The 21,105-nt window shown below is 48.6% G+C and overlaps 1 protein-coding gene across 2 annotated transcripts; it reads right to left on the bottom strand.

Annotated features, from left to right (window-relative positions):
* Positions 1-5,409: 5,409 nt before the first annotated feature.
* On the bottom strand, positions 5,410-20,625 carry LOC114591036 (zinc finger and SCAN domain-containing protein 16-like). 2 transcript variants are annotated; one of them, XM_077922434.1, is made up of 5 exons: positions 20,466-20,625; positions 18,906-19,358; positions 17,038-17,176; positions 14,665-15,390; positions 5,410-6,849 (listed from the first exon to the last, which is right to left on the bottom strand). In XM_077922434.1, the coding sequence occupies exons 2-5, from the start codon at positions 19,314-19,316 to the stop codon at positions 6,329-6,331; spliced, it is 1,797 nt and encodes a 598-aa protein (XP_077778560.1). In that variant the 5' UTR covers positions 19,317-19,358; positions 20,466-20,625; the 3' UTR covers positions 5,410-6,328. The 2 variants fall into 2 exon arrangements, with proteins under 2 accessions (XP_077778560.1, XP_077778557.1); XM_077922431.1 differs by lacking the exons at positions 5,410-6,849; positions 20,466-20,625 and adding an exon at positions 20,113-20,377 and having other exon boundaries at positions 14,149-15,390.
* Between the last annotated feature and the right edge of the window lie 480 nt (positions 20,626-21,105).

The following is a 21,105-nucleotide window of genomic DNA, read 5'->3' as shown; positions in this document are numbered from 1 at the left end:
TGCCCAGGCCATGGGTCTCAAATGTCCTCCTATCACAGTTTCTCTAGCAACCAGGCCTTCCTTGGGCTGTTGACATTCTTTCCCTTATCTCACTTCCCTTCCTTCTCCTTTCTCCTAGGAAGTTTTAATGAGAAGTTTGGATTTTCACTCTGGTGCTAACTAGAACACCCTTAATGACCATTTGTAACACTTTCAGGGTTAGATAGAGGTGGAATGCAGAATAAAAAGAAGGCTTGCGAGTCTCAAAATACACATAGGAATCATTTGTGGAAAGGTTAAATGCAATTAATACTGAAATATTATTAAAGTAAACAAAACACTACACTCTGGGTCTCTTATTCTTACATACATCATTGGGAAGGACCTCCCCCTGCCAGAGACCCTTTAGAAGTACAGCCATTTATTTTTATTTATTTATACAGAGCCTGCTCTTCATCCAAAAAGGCTCCTGGAGTGGCTTTACACACAAAGAGAAAGTCAATCCTGACCCGGCAGGCTTACAATCTTAAAAAAAAGCACGACGCACGAGGAAAGGGTGACAGGGAAGGAAGAGGAAAATCAAAGCTCAGGCTTTGATTTCTAAACAGTTGTTCCCACCATGACCAGCTGGCATGGTACAGGAGAACCGACCTTTCCACAGCCCAAAGAGCTACGTTTCAGGACGTTCTTCCAAATGTTTTGCCGAAATCTCTCTTTGTTCTTATTTGAAGCTGTTGGTTTGGGTGCTATCCCCTAGAGCAGAAATGGAGGAGCCTTTGCCCCTCCCTATGTTGCTGGACTACAGATCCCATCGTTCCTGGCCATGCTTCCATGCAACATCTGGAGGGCCAAAGGTTCTCCATACCTGCTGTAGAGCAACAGAAAATAAATTGGCTCCATCGTCAACCTGACAGCACTTAAGACTTGCAGGTTTGTCTCCTTTTAATCACTTCATTGTTACTGGGAAAATGCCCCACAGGAACAAGGAAGTGGTTAACTGGGAACTGGGATCCAGTGCAGAACTGCAGGAGGCAGTGGAAGACCGGAGTGCCTGGCGCGCTCTGGTCCATGGGGTCATGAAGAGTCGGACACAACTAAACGACTAAACAACCTCTCTGCCATTGATCTCACTGGCCATGTTCAACGCTGACACAATCACATTGGCTCTTCTTGACTCTCGGCAGCAGAGCGTGGACAGTTTTGCTTGTGGATTAGCAATAAATTGACTTTTTAAAAACAGTCAAAAGGGTTCTACATAGAATAAATCCCTTCTAGGCCTTTGGAAAAACCAAAGACATAAAAAAAAAATCACAGATTAAGTACATATTGGGTGGTGCAGTGGTGCTTAAAAAAATAATAAACCCAGTAGCCAATAGAATATAATTAGGTTGTTTTGTTTTGTTTTGTTTTAAGTCTACTCACTTGGAATTACATCACAAGCCAGTGTGGTGTAGTGGTTAAGAGCGGTAGTCTCGTAATCTGGGGAAGCGGGTTCGCGTCTCCGCTCCTCCACATGCAGCTGCTGGGTGACCTTGGGCCAGTCACATTTCTCTGAAGTCTCTCAGCCCCACTCACCTCACAGAGTGTTTGTTGTGGGGGAGGAAGGGAAAGAATGGATAGTGATATAGCGGGATATCAAATCCAAACTCCTCTTCTTCTTAGCCCAGAAGACCTCCCTAAAAGCCACTGATGGAAAGCCCTTCAAGGGCTTTTGTGGTCTCTGACATCGTTCTTCTGGCCTTATTGGTGTAGACAAAATATTTTAGTTGGCTTACCAAGATTGTTTATTCTCAAGCAATATTTAATACCTCTGCTCAGTGGTCCAGAGGATAAACAATTGTTGGCATAGCTGCGATAGCATCGCCCTTGATGCCTGGCTTAAGATTGACCTTGTGGACAAATCTGATGCATCTGATGGACAGGATTAAGGAAGGAAGTGGGGGGGGGGGAGAGAGAGAGATCTACATGCCTTTTGGGAGCATGCTAATCACAAGACACCTCCAGACCAGTGGGTTTTTTTGTGGGTATAGTTTGCAGCATGACATTGATGCAATAATAGAGCATGCAATGGAAAAATTATACTGGACCTTCCACACATCGTTCTATGTTATCAATTGTTCTGCAATGCTTCCCGATGTTATGGCACAATTGCCGTCTGGAGGGGCATTCTTATGCTGTGGTGGAACCAAAACAAGTTGCAGGATTTCAGCAGAGAGTTACAGGATATAGGATCCTATAACTGTAGCGTTGGAAGGGACCTCGGGGACCATCTAGTCCAACCCCTTGCAGCTGCCCCGTACGGGGATTGAACCTGCAACCTTGGCATTATAAACAAAACACTCTATATCCACCCCCAAAAAAGCCTTTTCCAGGTGCAAAGTGCAATCATGTATATTGTTGTTGTTTAGTCGTTTAGTCGTGTCCGACTCTTCGTGACCCCATGGACCAGAGCACGCCAGGCCCTCCTGTCTTCCACTGCCTCCCGCAGTTTGGTCAAACTCATGCTGGTAGCTTCGAGAACACCATCCAACCATCTCGTCGTCCCCTTCTCCTTGTGCCCTCCATCTTTCCCAGCATCAGGGTCTTTTCCAGGGAGTCTTTTCTTCTCATGAGGTGGCCAAAGTAGTGGAGCCTCAGCTTCACGATCTGTCCTTCCAGTGAGCACTCAGGGCTGATTTCCTTAAGAATGGATGCGTTTGATCTTCTTGCAGTCCATGGGACTCTCTAGAGTCTCCTCCAGCACCATAATTCAAAAGCATCAATTCTTCGGCGATCAGCCTTCTTTATGGTCCAGCTCTCACTCATGTATATGCAATCATGTATAACAAGCACAAATCATTGTAAGGGCACAATATATAAGAGGTCTTCCGGGCCCAACATAGTAGATCTGTTGAAAGCAATGGACTTAAAAAATAATTAAGTGGGTTTACTCAGAGTAGGACCCAGTATACCTTGAAGTGGGTCTGGTAGCTCACTGGCAGGACTGGTGGCCTAAAATCAAAGCGCCTTCTCTGTCACCACAGACAAGAGCTCTGGGTTCAAATCTGCAGGTTTATGCAGCGAGCTTAACCGTCCTCATAGGGTTGTGAGGCTGAAAGGCAAGGCTGGTGAATTGGGTCTGTTGCTTTCTTGGAGGAAGGGTGGTTATTAAATGTTTTTAAACGATTGACGTGAGATGTATAAGCCTGTAGAAAGAGTAAATAAGGTTCCCCCCCCCCTTTGCCGTGAAAAGCTGGACTCAGCCCAGTGAAATTGGCAGGGGATGTGGCTTCAGGGCACAAAAAAAGGAGCCCTTCTTCACACAACACTAAACTTCCCTGGAATTGAATTCTGTAAGGTGCTATGAGGGCTGCTGCTTAGATGCCTTTGAACAGTTCCTGTTGGCTGGGGCTGAGGGGAGAAGTCGCCAAAATTATATGGAGGGCACCCTGTTGGGGAAGGCTGGTAGACAACATGGAAGAGAGCTCTCTTGAAAGGCTATTGTCTGGCGACACCTAAGAGTGGAGCCTCCTTTCCCAGAGGCTTCTGCATCCTAAAAGGTTGGGGGTCCACCAAGTCCCCAGTGGGGAGCGGCCATCTTTTCTCCCCATACCTTTCCTTACACCTTTCCTTACACCGTTTGAGTGTTTATAAAGAAATAAAAATGTTTTCCTCAAGATGGTGTGCTTCATCTTTTCCTTTTGTAATGGTTTGTTTTGTGTTTCCGCCGTTATTTCAGCTTCATGGTCCACCTGAGACCCTTTGGGGGGCGGTGAGCTTTTCCCCGTCCACCAAGACTTTCCCCCAAATGGTCTAGGAACGTCATGGCCCTCCCAAAGGGGCAGGAAACATCATGGCCCTCCAGATTTCATTAGGCCCCCAACTCCCCTCAGCTCCAGCTATTGTGGCCGAAGGGCGGCCATGATTGTGGTTGCAGTTCAGCAAGCTCTGAAGGACGCTTGTCAACTGAGAATGGGAGTATATATACATACAGTCATACCTTGGGCTGCGAACGCTGCGGGTTGCGTGTTTTTGGGTTGCGGACCGCGCTGAACCCGGAAGTATCAGAATGCGTTACTTCCAGGTTTCGGCGCTCACACATGCACAGAAATGCCGAATCACGTCACACGCATGCGCAGATGTGGCACTGCGGGTTGCGAACGCTGCAGGTTGCAAACGTGCCTCCCACACGGATCCTGTTCGCAACCTGAGGTATGACTGTATATAGAAGGCATCGAAAAAGAGGAAGAAACAGACAGCATTTGATTTTAAAAATTTATTTTCACAAGCACTTTTCTAGCTTCCCACCCCCTGTGCAAACATTAATAGTTGAGTAAAATCTCCCTTTTCTGCAATGCGACAGCTGTATGGGGTGGTGGTGGGGAAAGTAAATCTTTTACCAAAGTGCATCTGTTGGGAGCCAGCCGGCACCAAGTCACACAGGGTAAGCCAAAACTTTATTAGGATTAACAAGGTCTGCTCAGGAGTGCCCGGCCCAATGAGCACAACAACTCTTCTCAGTGGGTCTTGCCCCTATGAGGCAGTCGAGCTGGTGCAAAACTCTGTTGACTAGCCATAGACTGCAGGTGAGGACACACTTCTGCCAGCATGTAACTACGGCTCTCAAAAGCTTAGGCTGGCTGCTTGGATGCTACTGGGCTCAGTTCAAGATCCACATAATAATTTAAAAGGCCCTTAGCAGCTTGGGGCCAAGATAACTCAAAAGACTGCCTAATCCTTGATATTCCTGCCTGGTCTCCAAGATCTGTAGGGGAGTCTCCCTTAGTGGTTCTTCCCTGCCCAGATGTACAGCTCACATCCCCTAGATTTGTGGGTCCAATTCTGTGGCACACCCTCCCAGCTGAGTTTAGGAAGACCCCTCTCTCCCTGTTGAAATTTCAGGTGTTTTTGACGAAGGCCTTTCTGTTTGAGCAGGAATGTTAAGTTTCCTCCCATGATTTTCTGATTTATTGTAATTGGTGCTGTCCATTGTCTGCTTTGGAATGTGAAATTTGGGGCTTCCCTCGGGCTTGATCCAGTAGTTGCAGTTGGTGCCGGATGCTGCAGCACGATTGCTGACAGGGCGGAGGCATTGTCAGCATATACTCGGAGATCTATGCTTGTTGCTGATTTGCTACTGGGCCAAGTTCAAAGTGCTACTATTAGTATACAGTACAAATAAATCCCTTTTAGAAACCCTATCCAGATTCGTAGAACAAGGATGTGTATTTTAACTTGCTTTTTAGTTTCTCACTGATTCTTTTTTTTTAAATGTAATGTTTTAAATAGTTGTGTTTAACTTTATTCTTTTCATAAACCTCTTTAAGGTTTTTTTTTGCAATCAACGGTGTATAAATTTATGAAATGAATAAATAAAATTAATTTGGATGTATACCACTTAGAAACTTTGGCAATTAAGCAATATATAAACCCAGTCAGATGGGCGGCATATAAATAATAAAAAGTTTTATTATTATTGTTATTGTTTCCCTTTCATTGCTTGTCCAATTATAACCAGTAATGGCTGATTGCCTTAAGTAAAGTAGCCTGCTTAAATCTTACAGTGGCAACAGAAACAAGCAGGAAAAGGCAGGCAGGAGGACGACATTTGATGAGTGTGTCAGGAAGATGCTCCATGAAAGGGGAGGTGTTGGACCATGCTGAGGAGGGCTGCAATGAGTAGGAATGGTGAGAGCCTCCCCCTGCTCCTGATCAGGATCCTGACTCTTCCCAGGAGCAGGAGGACAGTATAGATTTGGAGTGGTGGTTCACAGAGGGACTCAGTTTAGAAGGCAGAAGCTGGGACATACTGGATGGGGAACAGCTAGGAGGAGAAGCACTGGAAGAGAGAGGGTTAACAGACTCACAGTCTCTGGACATCCTTCACCCTCCTTCTCCAAAGTCATGGAGAGCTCAGAAGGTGGCAGCACAGAAAGCACAGTGGTTGTGAGATCAGGTTACAAGACATGGTAGTGACGTGGGTGACCAGGGAGGAAGTGTGTGGAATCCTTAATTGGGAGCACCGTCGTTCCTAGGAAATGGATTCTTTGTTCTCTCGCTGTGATAATTAAAGTTTCTCACTGGTGAGAAGACTCCTTTTCCTTTGTTCTGCTTATCTACTGCCAAAGGTGAAGCAGTTCCTGTGCAAGTGCTGCAGATTTGGCACATTACTCTAATCCAGCAGTTCTCAACCTGTGGGTCCCCAGATGTTGTTGGACTACAACTCCCATCATCCCTGAGCTCTGGCCTTGCTAGCTAGGGGTGATGGGAGTTGTAGTTCAACAACATCTGGAGACCTACAGGTTGAGAAAGGCTGTTCTGAACCCATATGGAAAAGAAACCAGCTTACTGCTGCCCAACAGCCCGACCACTAAAGAGGCCCCCCTCCTGAATGAGTCCTCTCGTGGATAACCAGGTGCAGTCGCTGGCTGAAGCTTTTCCCACAGTTTGTGCACGCGTATGGCTTCTCTCCCATGTGGGTCCTCTTGTGCGTAATGAGGAACGAGCTGCGGGTGAAGCTTTTCCCGCACTCAGGGCATTTGTAGGGCCTCTCCCCTGTGTGGGTCCTTTCGTGCGCGGTGAGAGCCGAGAGCTGCTTGTAGCTTTTCTCGCAGTCCACACATTTGTAGGGCCTCTCGCCTGTGTGGGTCCTCTTGTGCTTGACAAGGACGGACCTCTCGTTGAAGCTCTTCCCGCAGTCTGAGCATCTGTAGGGCCTTTCCCCCGTGTGGGTCCTCTCGTGGACAATGAGGATGGATCGCTGAATGAAGCTCTTCTCGCAATGGGAGCATCGGTAGGGCCTCTCTCCCGTATGCGTCCTCTTGTGCACTGTCAGCGTCGACTTGTGTTTAAAGTTTTTCTCGCAGATGGGGCATTTATACTGCTGCTCTCCTGGACAAGTGTTCTCATGTGCCGGAAGGCTGGGCTGAAATAATTTGTCCCCTCCTGGACAACTCCTCTGTTGGCTCTCAGGGGCTGTCCTGTGCTGATCCAGACAGCGCAAAATGTGTTGTTTGCCCCAAACGCCACACAATTCCACTTCCCCATAATTCTCTGGCCGACTCGTCTGCCGCTCCTCCGGCTTCTCATCACCTCCTTGGAGCAAGAAAAGCATCTTAACATGAGTTTGGCTCATCCCCCAGGAAGAATAAATAAGAAAATCTCAAAAAGGGAGAAGCTACAGTAAAGGGCAACCCAAATGATGAGCAGGCTCATGAAACTCTTCTAAGAGGAAATGTTAAAAAGTTGGTGGCCTTATAGTTGTGAAGTTCTCCCTATTGGCAGTCACACAAACTGCAGCATGATGATAGCCTTACCTTTTTATGTACCGTATTTTTTGCCCTATAGGACGCACTTTTTCCCCTCCAAAAATGAAGGGGAAATGTATGTGCGTCCTATGGGGCGAATGCAGGCTTTCGCTGAAGCCTGGAGAGCGAGAGGCGTCGGTGCACACCAACCCCTCTCACTCTCCAGGCTTCAGGAAGCTATCCGCAAGCCTTGCGAGCCCAGTGGGAGTTATGTGTGGTTATTTCCTCTGAATGCTGAGGATAGAGTTTCCGCTTGTTATAGGAATTCTAAGGTCTCAAATGTAGAATAAATATCCATAAATGCATATCTAAATATATACATATATAAATAAATATATAAACCATGTGTCTTACATAGCACAGAAGAGCAATCCTGAAGCCATTGTGACTCTCCCAATGACCTCAAATACTGGCAGTAAGGGAGGCAAATGGGGAAAGCCATCCCATTGTCTTTTTGCTTGCAAATCTACGGCAAAGCTCTTGGGGTCCGCTGGCTTCTTCCCACAACCCCCTATAGTGATTGTCTGGAAGTTGCTGCACCCCTTCCTCCGGCCCCATCAAACCCATTAGCGGGTTGTTCTTTCCCAGAATCCTTTGGTACTCCCAGCCAAGAAGGCACAAAGCCTCCTCATCCATCATATCATGGATGAGGGTGATTTTATTCTGAGCCACCTGGCATTCAACAGCAGAGGTCGCAGCCCTGAGGGCTGGCTGATATGACAACCACAATTCCCCACGTTGGAGGACCATATCTTTCCCTACCCAGAGCCACTGTAACTGGACCTCCTCCTCCTCTCCCAACTTTAGAGTTGGAAGGGACCCCAAGGATCATCGAGTCCAACCCCCTGCAATGCAGGGATATGCAGCTGCCCCATGCAGGGATCGAACCTGCAGCCTTGGTGTTAACACCACCACGCTCTAACCAGCTGAGCTATCCAGTCTCGCTTTGCAGGGAGTTGGACTAGATGACCCTCGGGATCCCTTCCAACTGTACAATTCCTTGATTCTATGATTCTAGGTCCAACCTGCAGGCTTGCCATTGGGCAGCTGTTTGGCCCCTGGGAAGACAGGATGTTGGACAATGACCCAGGAAGCTCTTCTCATGTTCTTTGTACAGCACCTATTTTGCAGACCAGCGAGTGCTGTGTTTCATTCCTGTGTCTCTCCAGGAACTGGGTATGTTAGCCTGGAGAAGGCTGTGGGGGAACGTGAAAGCTCTCTTCAGAGACCCAGGGAGCTTTTCCCAGAGAAGTGGGGTGGGGGGGTGGGAGCAAAGCTTGAATTCTGCTGCTGCCCCAGAATGCAACACCAGATCTGATGGACTTCAAGTTACAGGAGGGGAAATTTCGCTCAAATATTAAGCAGGGGTGGTCAGCAGTACTGCTTAGCTAGAGGCTTCAGGCCAGACACCGACCGCTAAGGAATGCCCTCACTCTGGAGGGGAATTAAGCTCAGGTTCACTCAAAAAGTAGACCCACTGAAATTAATTAACACAGCTAAGTTAGGTCCGTTAATTTCATTGAGTCTGCCCTGAGCAAAACCTATTTGATGATCACCCTGAATTTCTGCATCAATCGGGGGGTGTTGCTGTAATAAAACTTAACACAACGTAATATTGCTGTTATACAATAATAAAGGTAAAGGGGCCCCTGACCATTAGGTCCAGTCGTGGCCGACTCTGGGGTTGCGGCGCTCATCTCGCTTTATTGGCCGAGGGAGCCGGCGTACAGCTTCCGGGTCATGTGGCCAGCATGACTAAGCCGCTTCTGGCGAACCAGAGCAGCGCACGGAAAAGCCATTTACCTTCCTGCCGGAGTGGTACCTATTTATCTACTTGCACTTTGACATGCTTTCGAACTGCTAGGTTGGCAGGAGCAGGGACCGAGCAACGGGAACTCACTCCATCGTGGGGATTCGAACCGCCGACCTTCTGATCAGCAAGTCCTAGGCTCTGTGGTTTAACCCACAGCGCCACCCACATCCCTAATATTGCTGTTATACAACAACAACAACAACAACAACATATTAACCACCCTTCGCCAGCAAGTACCAAGGCAGGTTGTGACAATTTAATACGGAGAACAGTGACAAGAACTGTGCAAGCTCAGAAACACACATTTCAGGTATCAAAAGCCAGGATAAAGAATGCCGCAGAGTGAAGAAGCCACGAATCACCTCTGTGGGGAGGCAAGACTAGATGGCTGGTTTACAAGACTGCCCCTCCAATTCGATCATTTTGCTTTTTAAAGGAACTCACAACAGGAACAGCCTCTGCTTCAGCTTCCACCAGCTGCAACAGGCAACACTCAGGCCTGAGCAGTCCGGCCCTGGGGCCCTCCAAATGTGTTGGGACTACAAATCCCATGAGCCCCTTCCAGCACGGCCAAGTTGGCAAGGGCAGTGGTAGACATTAGCTTCCTATTTCATAGAATCACAGAATTCCAGAGTTGGGAGGGACCTGAGGGTCATCTAGTCCAACCCCCTGCAATGCAGGAATCCTTGCCCACAAATATCCTTGGTGGGCTTAAACCACTAACCTTCTGCCAGTGGCAGAGCTTCATGCTCCAGCACTGGGGGGCGGAGAGCAGGCAGGGGCAGGGCTGGCTCGGATCCCGGGGGCGTGGTGCGCGTCCTGGGGGCATGGCGCCCAGTATGGGCAGGGGGGCAGCCACCATGGCACCCCACTGGGATCGCGCTGCTGGGGACAATGCGCTCCCTCCGCACTCCTCTTCCAGTGTGGTGTAGTGGTTAAGAGCGGTGGACTCGTAATCTGGTGAACCGGGTTCACTTCCCCGCTCCTCCACATGCAGCTGCTGGGTGACCTTGGGTTAGTCACACTTCTCTGAAGTCTCTCAGCCCCACTCACCTCACAGAGTGTTTGTTGTGGGGGAGGAAGAGAAAGGAGAATGTTAGCCGCTTTGAGACTCCTTCGGGTAGTGATAAAGCGGGATATCAAATCCAAACTCTTCTTCCTCCACCAGTGCCTTCTGCTTAACAACCAGATAGATTGACATGTCTGAGCTCTTCGTTCCCTCCTCCCTCGGGGGCCGAGGAAATGCACACATCAAACCTATCTACTTCTTTATTTCACTGAGAACCTAAAAAGCAACATTAGATGTTGTGCTATATCGAGATTAAAAGGGGAGTGGGTTGCCTGCCTCTCAGGCTCACAATCTAAAAACAGGTCACATTTTTAAGATGGCATTTTGGAAAGCTTCTCAGCGGTCAGCCTCATATTCATCAGGCATTCTGATGTTATCGTGTTTGTTTTGCTGCGTTAAGTCTTTTTTGGGGGTGGGAATAGATGAGAAATGCAAGAATTTGGAAGAAACCTATTAAAAAGGCTTATAAAACCTGCTCCTCAAAACCACTTACTTGCCAAGAGGCTAGTCAGCTTGTGTTTTCATGTTGGCTGAATAAAAGAGGGGTGAAGGATTGTAGCCTGTTAGCTGGCAAGTAATCCAGTGGTACCTCGGGTTACAGACGCTTCAGGTTACATATGCTTCAGGTTACAGACTCCGCTAACCCAGAAATAGTACCTCGAGTTAAGAACTTTGCTTCAGGATGAGAACAGAAATCGTGCTCCGGCGGCACAGCAGCAGCAGGAGGTCCCATTAGCTAAAGTGGTGCTTCAGGTTAAGAACAGTTTCAGGTTAAGAACGGACCTCTGGAACAAATTAAGTATTGTATTTTTCACTCTATAGGGCGGACCGGACCATAGGGCACACCTAGATTTTTTTGGGGGGGGGGGTAAAGAATTTTTTATTTATTCCCCCCCCCAGCCCCAAAGAGCAAAGAAGCCAAGACAGCGAGCGGGATCCTTGGCTTCGTTTTTAGTCGCAGGGCTGGGGCGGGGGAAGCCTGAGCTTCCCCCAGCCCCCAGAACGGGTCCGGGAGCAGCGGCGAGGTTGCGCGCTCCGAAGGCTTGCGGATAGCTTCCTGAATCCTGGAGAGCGAGAGGGGTCGGTGTGCACCGACCCCTCTCACTCTCCAGGCTTCAGCGAAAGCCTGCATTCGCTCCATGTCCTGTAGAGCGAAAAATACGGTACTTAACCCGAGGTACCACTGTAAAAGACAAAGAGCCTTTTACAAAACAGACTGGCATCTAAGCAGCCCACACATGGAATTCCTGGCTACCAAGGCCCACCAGGAAAGTGGTCAAAGTACAAGGCTGAGCTATGTTAGGCACACCTCACTGCTTATTCATACAGGGCCTCAAATACAGAGGCCACCCAAAAACATGGTAGTGGAAGGTTAACTAAGGTTTGGTTTAGTGTTATGAATCAAACAAACCATGGTTACAGTCAGCTTACAAATCAAGATCAGAAACCGTGGCTTGAAACGGATTTGTAAACCATGGTTTGTGCTACGACCCCCAACAGGGAGAGTTTCAGCAAGCTGAAAATGGCAGCAAACAAACAATTCTGAAGGATGGTTTGGATTGTAAACCGTGGTTTGGCACAAACGTCTCAGCTAAGGGATAGAGAAAGGGATTCAGCTGACAAGGGCACCCAAACAGAAGCTTGTGTAAAGACTTCCAATAGCACAACGGGGCTCCCCCTTCTCTGCGTGTGTCCCTCGGAAACTGGTTTGGGGGACAAAATGGAAGGATCATTCAGTCTGCCAAGCTGAAATGCTTGCGCTGATGGAACAGTAAGACCTAAATTCCTTTCCTGAAGCTTCTGTTTATTTTCTGCAAGGAAATCCTTGCACACCGTACTTTTTTAAAATACCATACAGCTTTTTTGCTTTTTTAAAAGACACCTTTTGGTTTCAAACCCAGCACTGATGTAACAGTGAGGTAGAATTGCCATCCAAGTGCAAAGCACTCTTAGGCACACACAACATCCCAAAAGGAGGTTTTTCAGATCCTCCTGGCCAAAGGTTGCTTGCTAGAGTGAATATTGCCACGAGCTGATTTCTCTTAGGGCCGTTCAACACAACGGTTCCGGCATTATATATATATATAAAAACATGTCCTTGGGTCAGTAGCTCAGGCTGACTTATCTCCAATTCCCTTCCTGACTTCCCGATTCAGGAAAACCAGAGTTTATTACACACTAACCACCAAACTGTGGTTAGCAGGAAACAGGAAACCTGCTTAAACGGTAGTTTGTCCACAGCAGGAAGTGAGAAAGCAGGAATCTACCAGCCATGACGGCTATGTTGTACATCCACAGCCGGGGGCAGTATATTCTTCTGAACACCAGTTGCTCTGAATCGCGGAGGCTAGTGGTGTTGCGCTTGCAGGCTTCCCATTGGCGGACCTTGTTGGCCACTGTGAGAACAGAATGCCGGACTAGATGGGCCCCATCTAGCAGGACTGTTCTGGATCCAAGCACGCAAGGTGGCAGCGTTCAGCACCAAAGATGGCTGAGTCAAGGGTTGTATCCAAGGCTGGTCCCACTGACAGTAGACCTACTGAACTAATGGACACAGCTAATGATCTAGGTTCATTAGTGAAGTTTTAAATGTCTGATGCTGTATTGTTTTTAATATTCAGTTGGAAGCCACCCAGAGTGGCTGGGGAAACCCAGCCAGATGGGCGGGGTATAAATAACAAACTATTATTATTATCATTCGTTTCTCTACACAGAACTCCATAGGCTACACCAGTGTTTCCTAAAGTGGTCTATACCACCCCCTGGGGTTTGCTGGAATGATGCAGAGGTGCAATTTGGAGACCTTGAATAAAAACAGAGGGGCTGTGGAAGCATAAGGAAAGAAGAAAATTTTGAAAAACTGTTCATACACATTTCATCTGTTGTGTAATGATGCTTACCGCCAGGACGGTGACAACCCCTCCCCTGGATCCGGTGGTCATGAGGGGCTTTTCCAGGTTTCAGTGACCCTTTATTGGCTTCACCCAGGCCCAAGAAATGGATCACAGCTTGCCTGCCTATTTGGCCAATGGCAAATGAGCTACGGTGTCAGCCTGGCTCCTGGGGTAGATTGGAATGAGCCCGCAAGCTTCACTCTGGTCCACCCCCAAGAGTTTTTAATCCCGGGGCCTAGTCCATCTCTTTGTCCAGTTTTCACTGCATCTTTCTGTTCTTTGTTTAAATAAGGTAGATTTCCGGGGGGGGGGGGGCGGGCGGGGAGCGCTGAGTATTTTCCCCCCCCCTGAAAAGGGGGAGGTAGCATAGCTGTCAACTTACAGATTTGAAAATAAGGGACCAGCAGCCTTGAAAATAAGGGACCAGCAGCCAAAATAAGGGACCTGCTGCCTCACCTGTTCCAGGCACTCCAGTCTTCCTGTATTCCTGCAGTCTGGTCAAACTCATGCTGGTAGCTTCGAGAACACTGTCCAACCAACTTTGTAACCAGAGGTTCAACTGAATAGAATCTGAATCACATGCACCACAAGGCCTATGCAGCCTCAGCTTAAGATGGCTCCCCGGCCTGGCTTTGCGCTGCAAAGTTTGCAGCAGCACGTGCAACAAAATGGTGTCCAGCATTCAAAAAACCCCTCAGCTTGCATTAACTAGCCACACACAAGGCATGCAAGCTCCACCCCCCCAGTTGTTCTTAGACTTCTTATTGGGGTGAGCAACACAGCCAAGCAACACAGTTGGAGCCTCCCTCCTCCCTGGCCGGCAGGGAGGGAGGGAGAGGAGTTGCTTCCTTTGAAATTTAAGGGACATCATTTAAGGGACATTTATCAATAAGGGACAGCAGCGGGACATGGCGCTGGAATAAGGGACTGTCCCTTCAAATAATGGACAATTGACAGCTATGGGAGGTAGGCCAAATAAATTTGGGAACCTCTGGGATACGTCCAACAGATTTGGGGGGAGGAAACCCAGTGGCTCAGCACTAAATGTGCATTTAACCGAGACCCATAACCAATCTTAGGTCTCTCTGGTAGGTCTTACTTTCCAGATTACCTGTAGAACACACTAGTTTACTTAATTCACACATTACATTTTCCCGATGTACAAAAGAAGCCATCAAATACTTGAAAAGGTGTGTGGGGGAAGCATATTAAGCAGCCTTCCGTAAGGCTTCTTCTATGCAAAACCTTCATTTAAAAAAACAACAACACCCTATTCCAGAATATATACAGTCATACCTCGGGTTAAATATGCTTCAGGTTGAGCGTTTTCAGTTTACGCTCTGCGGCGACCCAGAAGTAACGGAGTGCGTTACTTCCGGGTTTTGCCACTCGCGCATGCGCAGTCGCTCAAAACAATGTTGCACGCATGCGTGGAAGCGACGAAACATGACCTGTGCACACGCAGATGCATGTTACGTTCTACTCAGGATGCCAATGGGGCTCCGGAATGGATCCCGTTCGCAACCAGAGGTACCACCGTACAGTTATGAACTCCGAAGAGAAGACGGAATAGAGGAAAAGGGTGGCTTCACAACCAGTCAGCGCACTGGAAGGCCTTCTCACGGGTGTGCAGTTTCTGGTGGGTCATGAGGATGTCCCTGCGGCCAAAGCTCTTCCCGCACACCAGACACTTGAAGGGCTTCTCCCCAGTGTGGGCCCTCTCGTGGATGACCAGGCAAGTCCTCTGGCTGAAGCTCTTCCCGCACTCGGAGCACTTGTAGGGCTTCTCGCCCGTGTGGGTCCTGCGGTGGGTGACAAGGAACTGCTTCCTGCTGAAGCTCCTGCCGCAGTCGGGGCAGATGTAGGGCTTCTCTCCCGTGTGGGTCCTCTCGTGCTTGATCAGGTCTGACTTGGAGATGAAGCCCTTGCCGCAGTGCGAGCAGATGTAGGGTTTCTCGCCCGTGTGGATCCTCTCGTGCTTGATGATGTACGACTTGCGGCTGAAGCTCTTCCCGCAGTACGAGCAGGAGTAGGGCCTCTCCCCGGTGTGCGAGCGCTGGTGCTCTATCAGCTCCGACCGCCACACAAAGCCCTTCCCGCATTCCGGGCACTTCTTCAGGCGCTCGTCCTGGATCCGCGGCTGCACAGCCACTCCTCCCTTGGCCGGCTGGTAGCCCTGCGGCCCGCAAACCAGTTTGTCCCTCCCGTTCTCCGGGCAGCTTTCTGGCAGGCTCTCAGAGGCTTCCCCTGGATCGGGACTGTTCCACTCGGCAATCCCCAAAAGCATCTCGTGTGGCCTTGGATCTGCGGAACGGTCCGGGTCGTCCTCCCTGCATGCTCTCTCGGAAGCTGCCGGAAAGGAGGAAATCAAAATGCAAGTCATTCTGCCAATGAATTACAGCGGTACCTCTGAAGTAAACGTAAGACGCGACTGCGTGTCTGCGTATGCGCAGGTCGCGTTTCGCCGCTTCCACGCGTGACGTCATTTTGAGCATCTGCGCATGCGTGAGTGGTGAAACCCAGAAGTAACGCACTCCGTTACTTCTGGGTTGCTGCGGAGCACAACCCGAAAATATTCATCCCAAAGCTACTTCAACCCGAGGTATGACTGTATTAGACTATGTGGAAATGACTCAACTAACAAATAGGTTAAGAGGTAACACCAAACAATTGTTACTCAAAAATGGGAAACGTTTAAGAGACACTTACAAAAAAGTAACAGCGACATATTATCTATGGTAGTGTTTGAATGACCCTTGTGTACATAAAATATTAAGAAATAAAGGAAAATTGGTACGCTAGGTTGTAAGAAAGTATTAGAAAGTATACTAAATATTCTAAGTTAAACTAATTTAAGAATATAGATAGATAGATAGTATGTGTACGTGTGAAGTTAAATCTGTACTGACATTAATGAATTTCAGTAAAGAATTTTTTCATCCCAAAAATCAAAACAAAAAACAATGCAAGTCATTCCCTGAAATGGGGGGGGGGGGATCTCAAGAAAGCTTACACACTGCCTGTTGAGGCATCTGACTGGCTACTGTGAGGTAAAAAGTAAAGGTAAAGGACCCCTGGACAGTTAAAAGTCCAGTCAAAGGTGACCATGAGGTACAATGCTCATCTCTCTTTCAGGCCGAGGGAGCAGGCGTTTGTCCACAAACAGCTTTCCGGGTCATGTGGCCAGCAGGACTAAACTGCTTCTGGTGCAATGGGACACCGTGACAGAAACCAGCGTGCACGGAAACGCCGTTTACCTTCCCAATGTAGTGGTACCTATTTATCTACAGTGGTGCCTCGCAAGACAAAATTAATCCGTTCCGCGAGTCTCTTCGTCTTGCGGTTTTTTTGTCTTGCGAAGCACGGCTATTAGCGGCTTAGCGGCTATTAACGGCTTAGCGGCTTTAAGAAAAAGGAAACAAACTCGCAAGAACTCGCAAGACGTTTTGTCTTGCGAAGCAAGCCCATAGGGAAATTCGTCTTGCGGAATGACTCAAAAAACAGAAAACCCTTTCGTCTAGCGAGTTTTTCGTCTTGCGAGGCATTCGTCTTGCGGGGCACCACTGTACTTGCACTGGTGTGCTTTTGAACTGCTAGGTTGGCAGGAGCTGGGACAGAGCAACGGGAGCTCACCCCATCGCGGGGATTCGAACCGGAGTATTTTTGAGTTATTGTTTCTGTTTTGATTTGATTTGATACTGTGATCTGCTTATGTGAACCACCCTGAGACCTCCGGGTATAGGGCAGTATATAAATTCTAAAATAATAATAATAATAATAATAATAATAATAATAATAATAATAATAATAATAATAAACAAACCACACCACATACAGATAAATAAAATGAGAGAGCACTGCAAGGCTGTATAATTTAGAATTGCTCAAGCAAGGCAACCTCTCACTCATACCACCACTGTCTGACCTCACACCTCTTTAAACCACCAATACATGAGTCACTCATACTCAAAACAGCATAGAAAGAGGAGTCCTCACCCAACAAGGCTGTGTCTCTGTCTTCGTCGTCCTCCTCTTCTTGCTTCATCTCCCCTAAGACGACCCTCTGCCAGGTGTCTGAGGAAGCGTCTTCAGCGGTGGGGAAATGAGCAGCCTCCTCTTTGAATGAGCCCAACATCTGAAACAAGAGCACAGGACATTGAAAGGAGGCGAGGCAAGGATGAGGCTGGTTGCTGGCGAGTTCAAGGGGCTGGTTTGAGTGAGCCTTAGAAAGTTTGGGACCTGGATACCTGAAAAATCACCTCTCCCTTTAGAGACCCAACCAGTCACTGCACCACCTGCAGATACAAACTTATTTTATTTATTTGTTGCATTTTAATCCCACCTGTTTTCCTCAGACTGATAGAATCTGGCTTCGTCATGGTGTTCCGTTGCACCAGAAACGACCAACGCCGCCTGCCTCGGCCTGAAGTGAGATGAGCGCCACAACCCCACAGTCATCTTTGACTGGACTTAACTGTCCAGGGGTCCTTTACCTTTTAGCTTAGAATTGGAAGGGACCCAAAGGTTCATCTAGCCCAACCCCCTGCAATGCAGGAATTTGTGCCCTGGGTGGGCACGAACCACCAACCTTCTGGTTAACAGTCAGACGCATTGACCCACTGTGCTAGAGGAAGAGGATGCCTGTGGAATACCCACAAGCAGGACCCAAGAACAGGAGCCTTCTCCCCTGCTGCAGACTCTAGCAAACTGGTATTGAAGGTGACCCAGAAACTACAATTAATCCAGAATGCAGCAGCTAGACTGGGGACTGGGAATGACCATCGAGATCATATAACACCGGTCCTGAAAGACCTACATTGGCTCCCAGTACGTTTCCGAGCACAATTCAAAGTGTTGGTGCTGACCTTTAAAGCCCTAAATGGCCTCAGCCCAGTAGACCTGAAGGAGCGTCTCCACCCCCATCGTCCAGCCCAGACACTGAGGTCCAGCGCCGAGGGCCTTCTGGCGGTTCCCTCGCTGCGAGAAGCCACGTTACAGGGAACCAGGCAGAGGGCCTTCTTGGTAGTGGCACCTGCCCTGTGGAATGCCATTCCATTAGAATGAAGGAAGGAAACAACTATCTGACTTTTAGGAGTCATCTTAGGGCAGCCCTGTTTAGGGAAGTTTTTAATGTTTGATGTTTTATCGTGTTTTTAATATTCTGTTGGAAGCCGCCCAGAGTGGCTGGGTGTAAATTATATATAATAATAACAACAGCAGCAACAACAACAACAATAATAATAATTTCCAACAAAATATTAAAATATAGTAATGCATCAAACATTAAAAGCTTCCCTGAACAGGGCTGCCTTCAGATGTCTTTTAAAAGTCTGGTAGTTGTTGTTCTCATTGACATCTGGTGGGAGGGCGTTCCACAGGGTGGGCACCACTACCGAGAAGGCCCTCTGTCTGGTTCCCTGTAACTTGGCTTCTCACAGGGAGGGAACTGCCAGAAGGCCCTCGGAGCTGGACCTCAGTGTCCGGGCAGAATGATGTGGGTGGAGACGCTCCTTCAGACATACTGGACCGAGGCCGTTGTTGTTGTTTTTTATTTATTATTATTATTATTATTATTATTATTATTATTATTATTCAGAAGTGTTACCACTTCCAACTGTGGAGACAGAGCAGGACCACTATGCTAGTAGCCATCGATGGTCCACTTCATGCATCAGTGCAAGACAGTGTGCTTCTGAGTATCACTTGTTGGAGGCTTCAGGAGGGGAGAGATGCTGTCGCGAGCAGGTCTTGCCTCAGGGGCTTCCCATCAGAGCATCTGTTTGGCCACTGTGGGAAACAAGATGCTGGGCTAGACGGAGCCCCTTTGACCTGACCTCTTCCTGGGTCCTTCCTAACATCCTCACCAGCTCTTCCTGCCTCTCGTCCTCTTGCTGCCGCAGCAGGAAGTCCTCCACCAGGGCCACCGCCTGGGAACAGTTCTCCGGCTCCACGTCCCTGACCCAGTTCTGCACCTCCGCTGGCAGGACAGCCAGGAACTGCTCCAGCACCACCAGCTCCAGAATCTGCTCCTTGGTGTGCCTCTCCGGCTTCAGCCACAAGTTGCACAGCTCCCAGAGCTGGTTGCACACCTCCCTCGGCCCCTCGTTCTCCTGGTAGCCGAACTGCCGGAAGTGCTGTCGCTGCGCCTCTGAGCTGGCTGGCTCTTCCTCCAGGACCTCCTCCTTCACCTTCAAGCAGCGGACTTTGTCGCTGCCCCACAAGCCGCTCTCTGTCAGCTGGGTTTCTTTACAGAGGTCCGGCAGGAGGCGGGCCATCCTCTCGCTCCCTCCGAGATGCTGACCGGGGCGACGGCTGTGCTGTTGAAGGGAGAAAAGAAAAATTGGAGCTGGAAATATTCCTTGGCCGAAGGCTACCTGCCAGAGTAGGGGGAGCCTTGCATTAAGGCACCAGCCTGGTAGCCATAGAATCATGGAATTGTAATGTCGAAAGGGACCCAGAGGGTCATCCAGTCCAACCCGCTGCTATGCAGGGATATTTTTCTTGAACCCACGACCTTGAGATCAAGAGTCTCATGCTCTGTTGACTGAGCTATCTATCGGGCAGTGTGGAGGAGTTGTGGAAGTTTCTGCCTGAACTCTAAGGAACGCAAATTGGAGTAGGATCAAGTGCAGCGTAAGAAGAAGAAGAAGAAGAGTTTGGATTTGATATCCCGCCTTTCACTCCCTTTAAGGAGTCTCAAAGCGGCTCACATTCTCCTTATCCTTCCTCCCCCACAACAAACACTCTGTGAGGTGAGTGGGGCTGAGAGACTTCAAAGAAGTGTGACTGGCCCAAGGTCACCCAGCAGCTGCATGTGGAGGAGCGGAGACGCGAACCCGGATCCCCAGATTACGAGACTACCGCTCTTAACCACTACACCACACTGGCTCGTAAAAGAAGCAATAAAAATATAACTAAAAATTGTTGGGACGTCTAGCACAGGGCATTACATTTGCTACAAAAGGCAGAAAAATAATTGAGGTGGTCCTCTATCAGCAATATTCAAGTGGTCCGTTGGGCGGAAGCGGGGTGGGAAATATGGAAACCACTGGTGTAATAAACAGACTATACCTATGTCTACAGGAAAGATGCTCTTTATTTTAAAGAACGTGGGGTGGCATTCAAAGGCATGACACCCTGAGAGAGGATCCAGATTGCCACCCCCTCATTCTGCACAAAGACTCGCTCTCTGCTCCACTTGAAATGTGCATCATCCCCCCAAAAAATCAAAAAATCAAAGGGGCTCCTCATTTTTCTGCCGCTCTCCCCTACCTGGCAGGCAGAAATCCAACCAAGGATGTTTTCCCAGCCTTCCCTCTCTTGCCCCACGGCAGGGAAAAGCTTCCCCAGTTGCACTTCTGCCTGCCATGGAGCCCATTCGAGGCCCAGTACACCCTCCCTTCCCCTCCGCCCTCCCCACTTGCCTGGTTCTTTCGCAGCCACCGGAAAAGTCCTTCCGAGCCCTGATTCTCTGCGCGTGGGAAAATTCAAAGGCCACTTTCCCATGGGAAGCGGAACAGGAAGTGGCATTTGATTGTTTTTGTTCCCCCCTTTCCTGCCGCAGAGGAGCTTCCGGTCTCTCTAGGAGGCGGTATTCCCTCACCTTAACCCTTTGCTGAGCAAAAGAGTCTTAGTGCAGATTTGTGACAAAGCTCGCTGACATGGGGGCCCTTCAGATATTGCTGAACTACAACTCCCATCGCCCCTGGCTGGGGATGGCGGAACCTGCACTCTGTTAATGTCTGGAGGACATGACATTTGAGACTTACCCTGGGTTGGGAAACCTGTGGACATTGCTGTACTCAAGATTGTGTACATATCATACATTTTGAGTACATCTTCCTCCCCACCAAAGGGTGGCTGGTGAAACCCAGCCAGATGGGCGAGATATAAATAAAATTATGATGATGGTGGTGAATTATAGGAGCTGTAATTTTCTATGGGTGCTGGGAACTGTAGCTATTTGTGGGGTAAACTGCAGTTCCCAGGATTGGGGCATATGTGTGCTTTAAATATACGGTTGATTCCCATCAACCCTAGCTAGGTTGACTAACAGATGGCATA

This window comes from Podarcis muralis, chromosome 2, assembly GCF_964188315.1.
Source record: "Podarcis muralis chromosome 2, rPodMur119.hap1.1, whole genome shotgun sequence".
NCBI classification, from domain to species: domain Eukaryota; kingdom Metazoa; phylum Chordata; class Lepidosauria; order Squamata; family Lacertidae; genus Podarcis; species Podarcis muralis.
The sequence above is the reverse complement of the archived record's forward strand: the minus strand, read 5'-3'. Positions and strand labels throughout refer to the sequence as shown.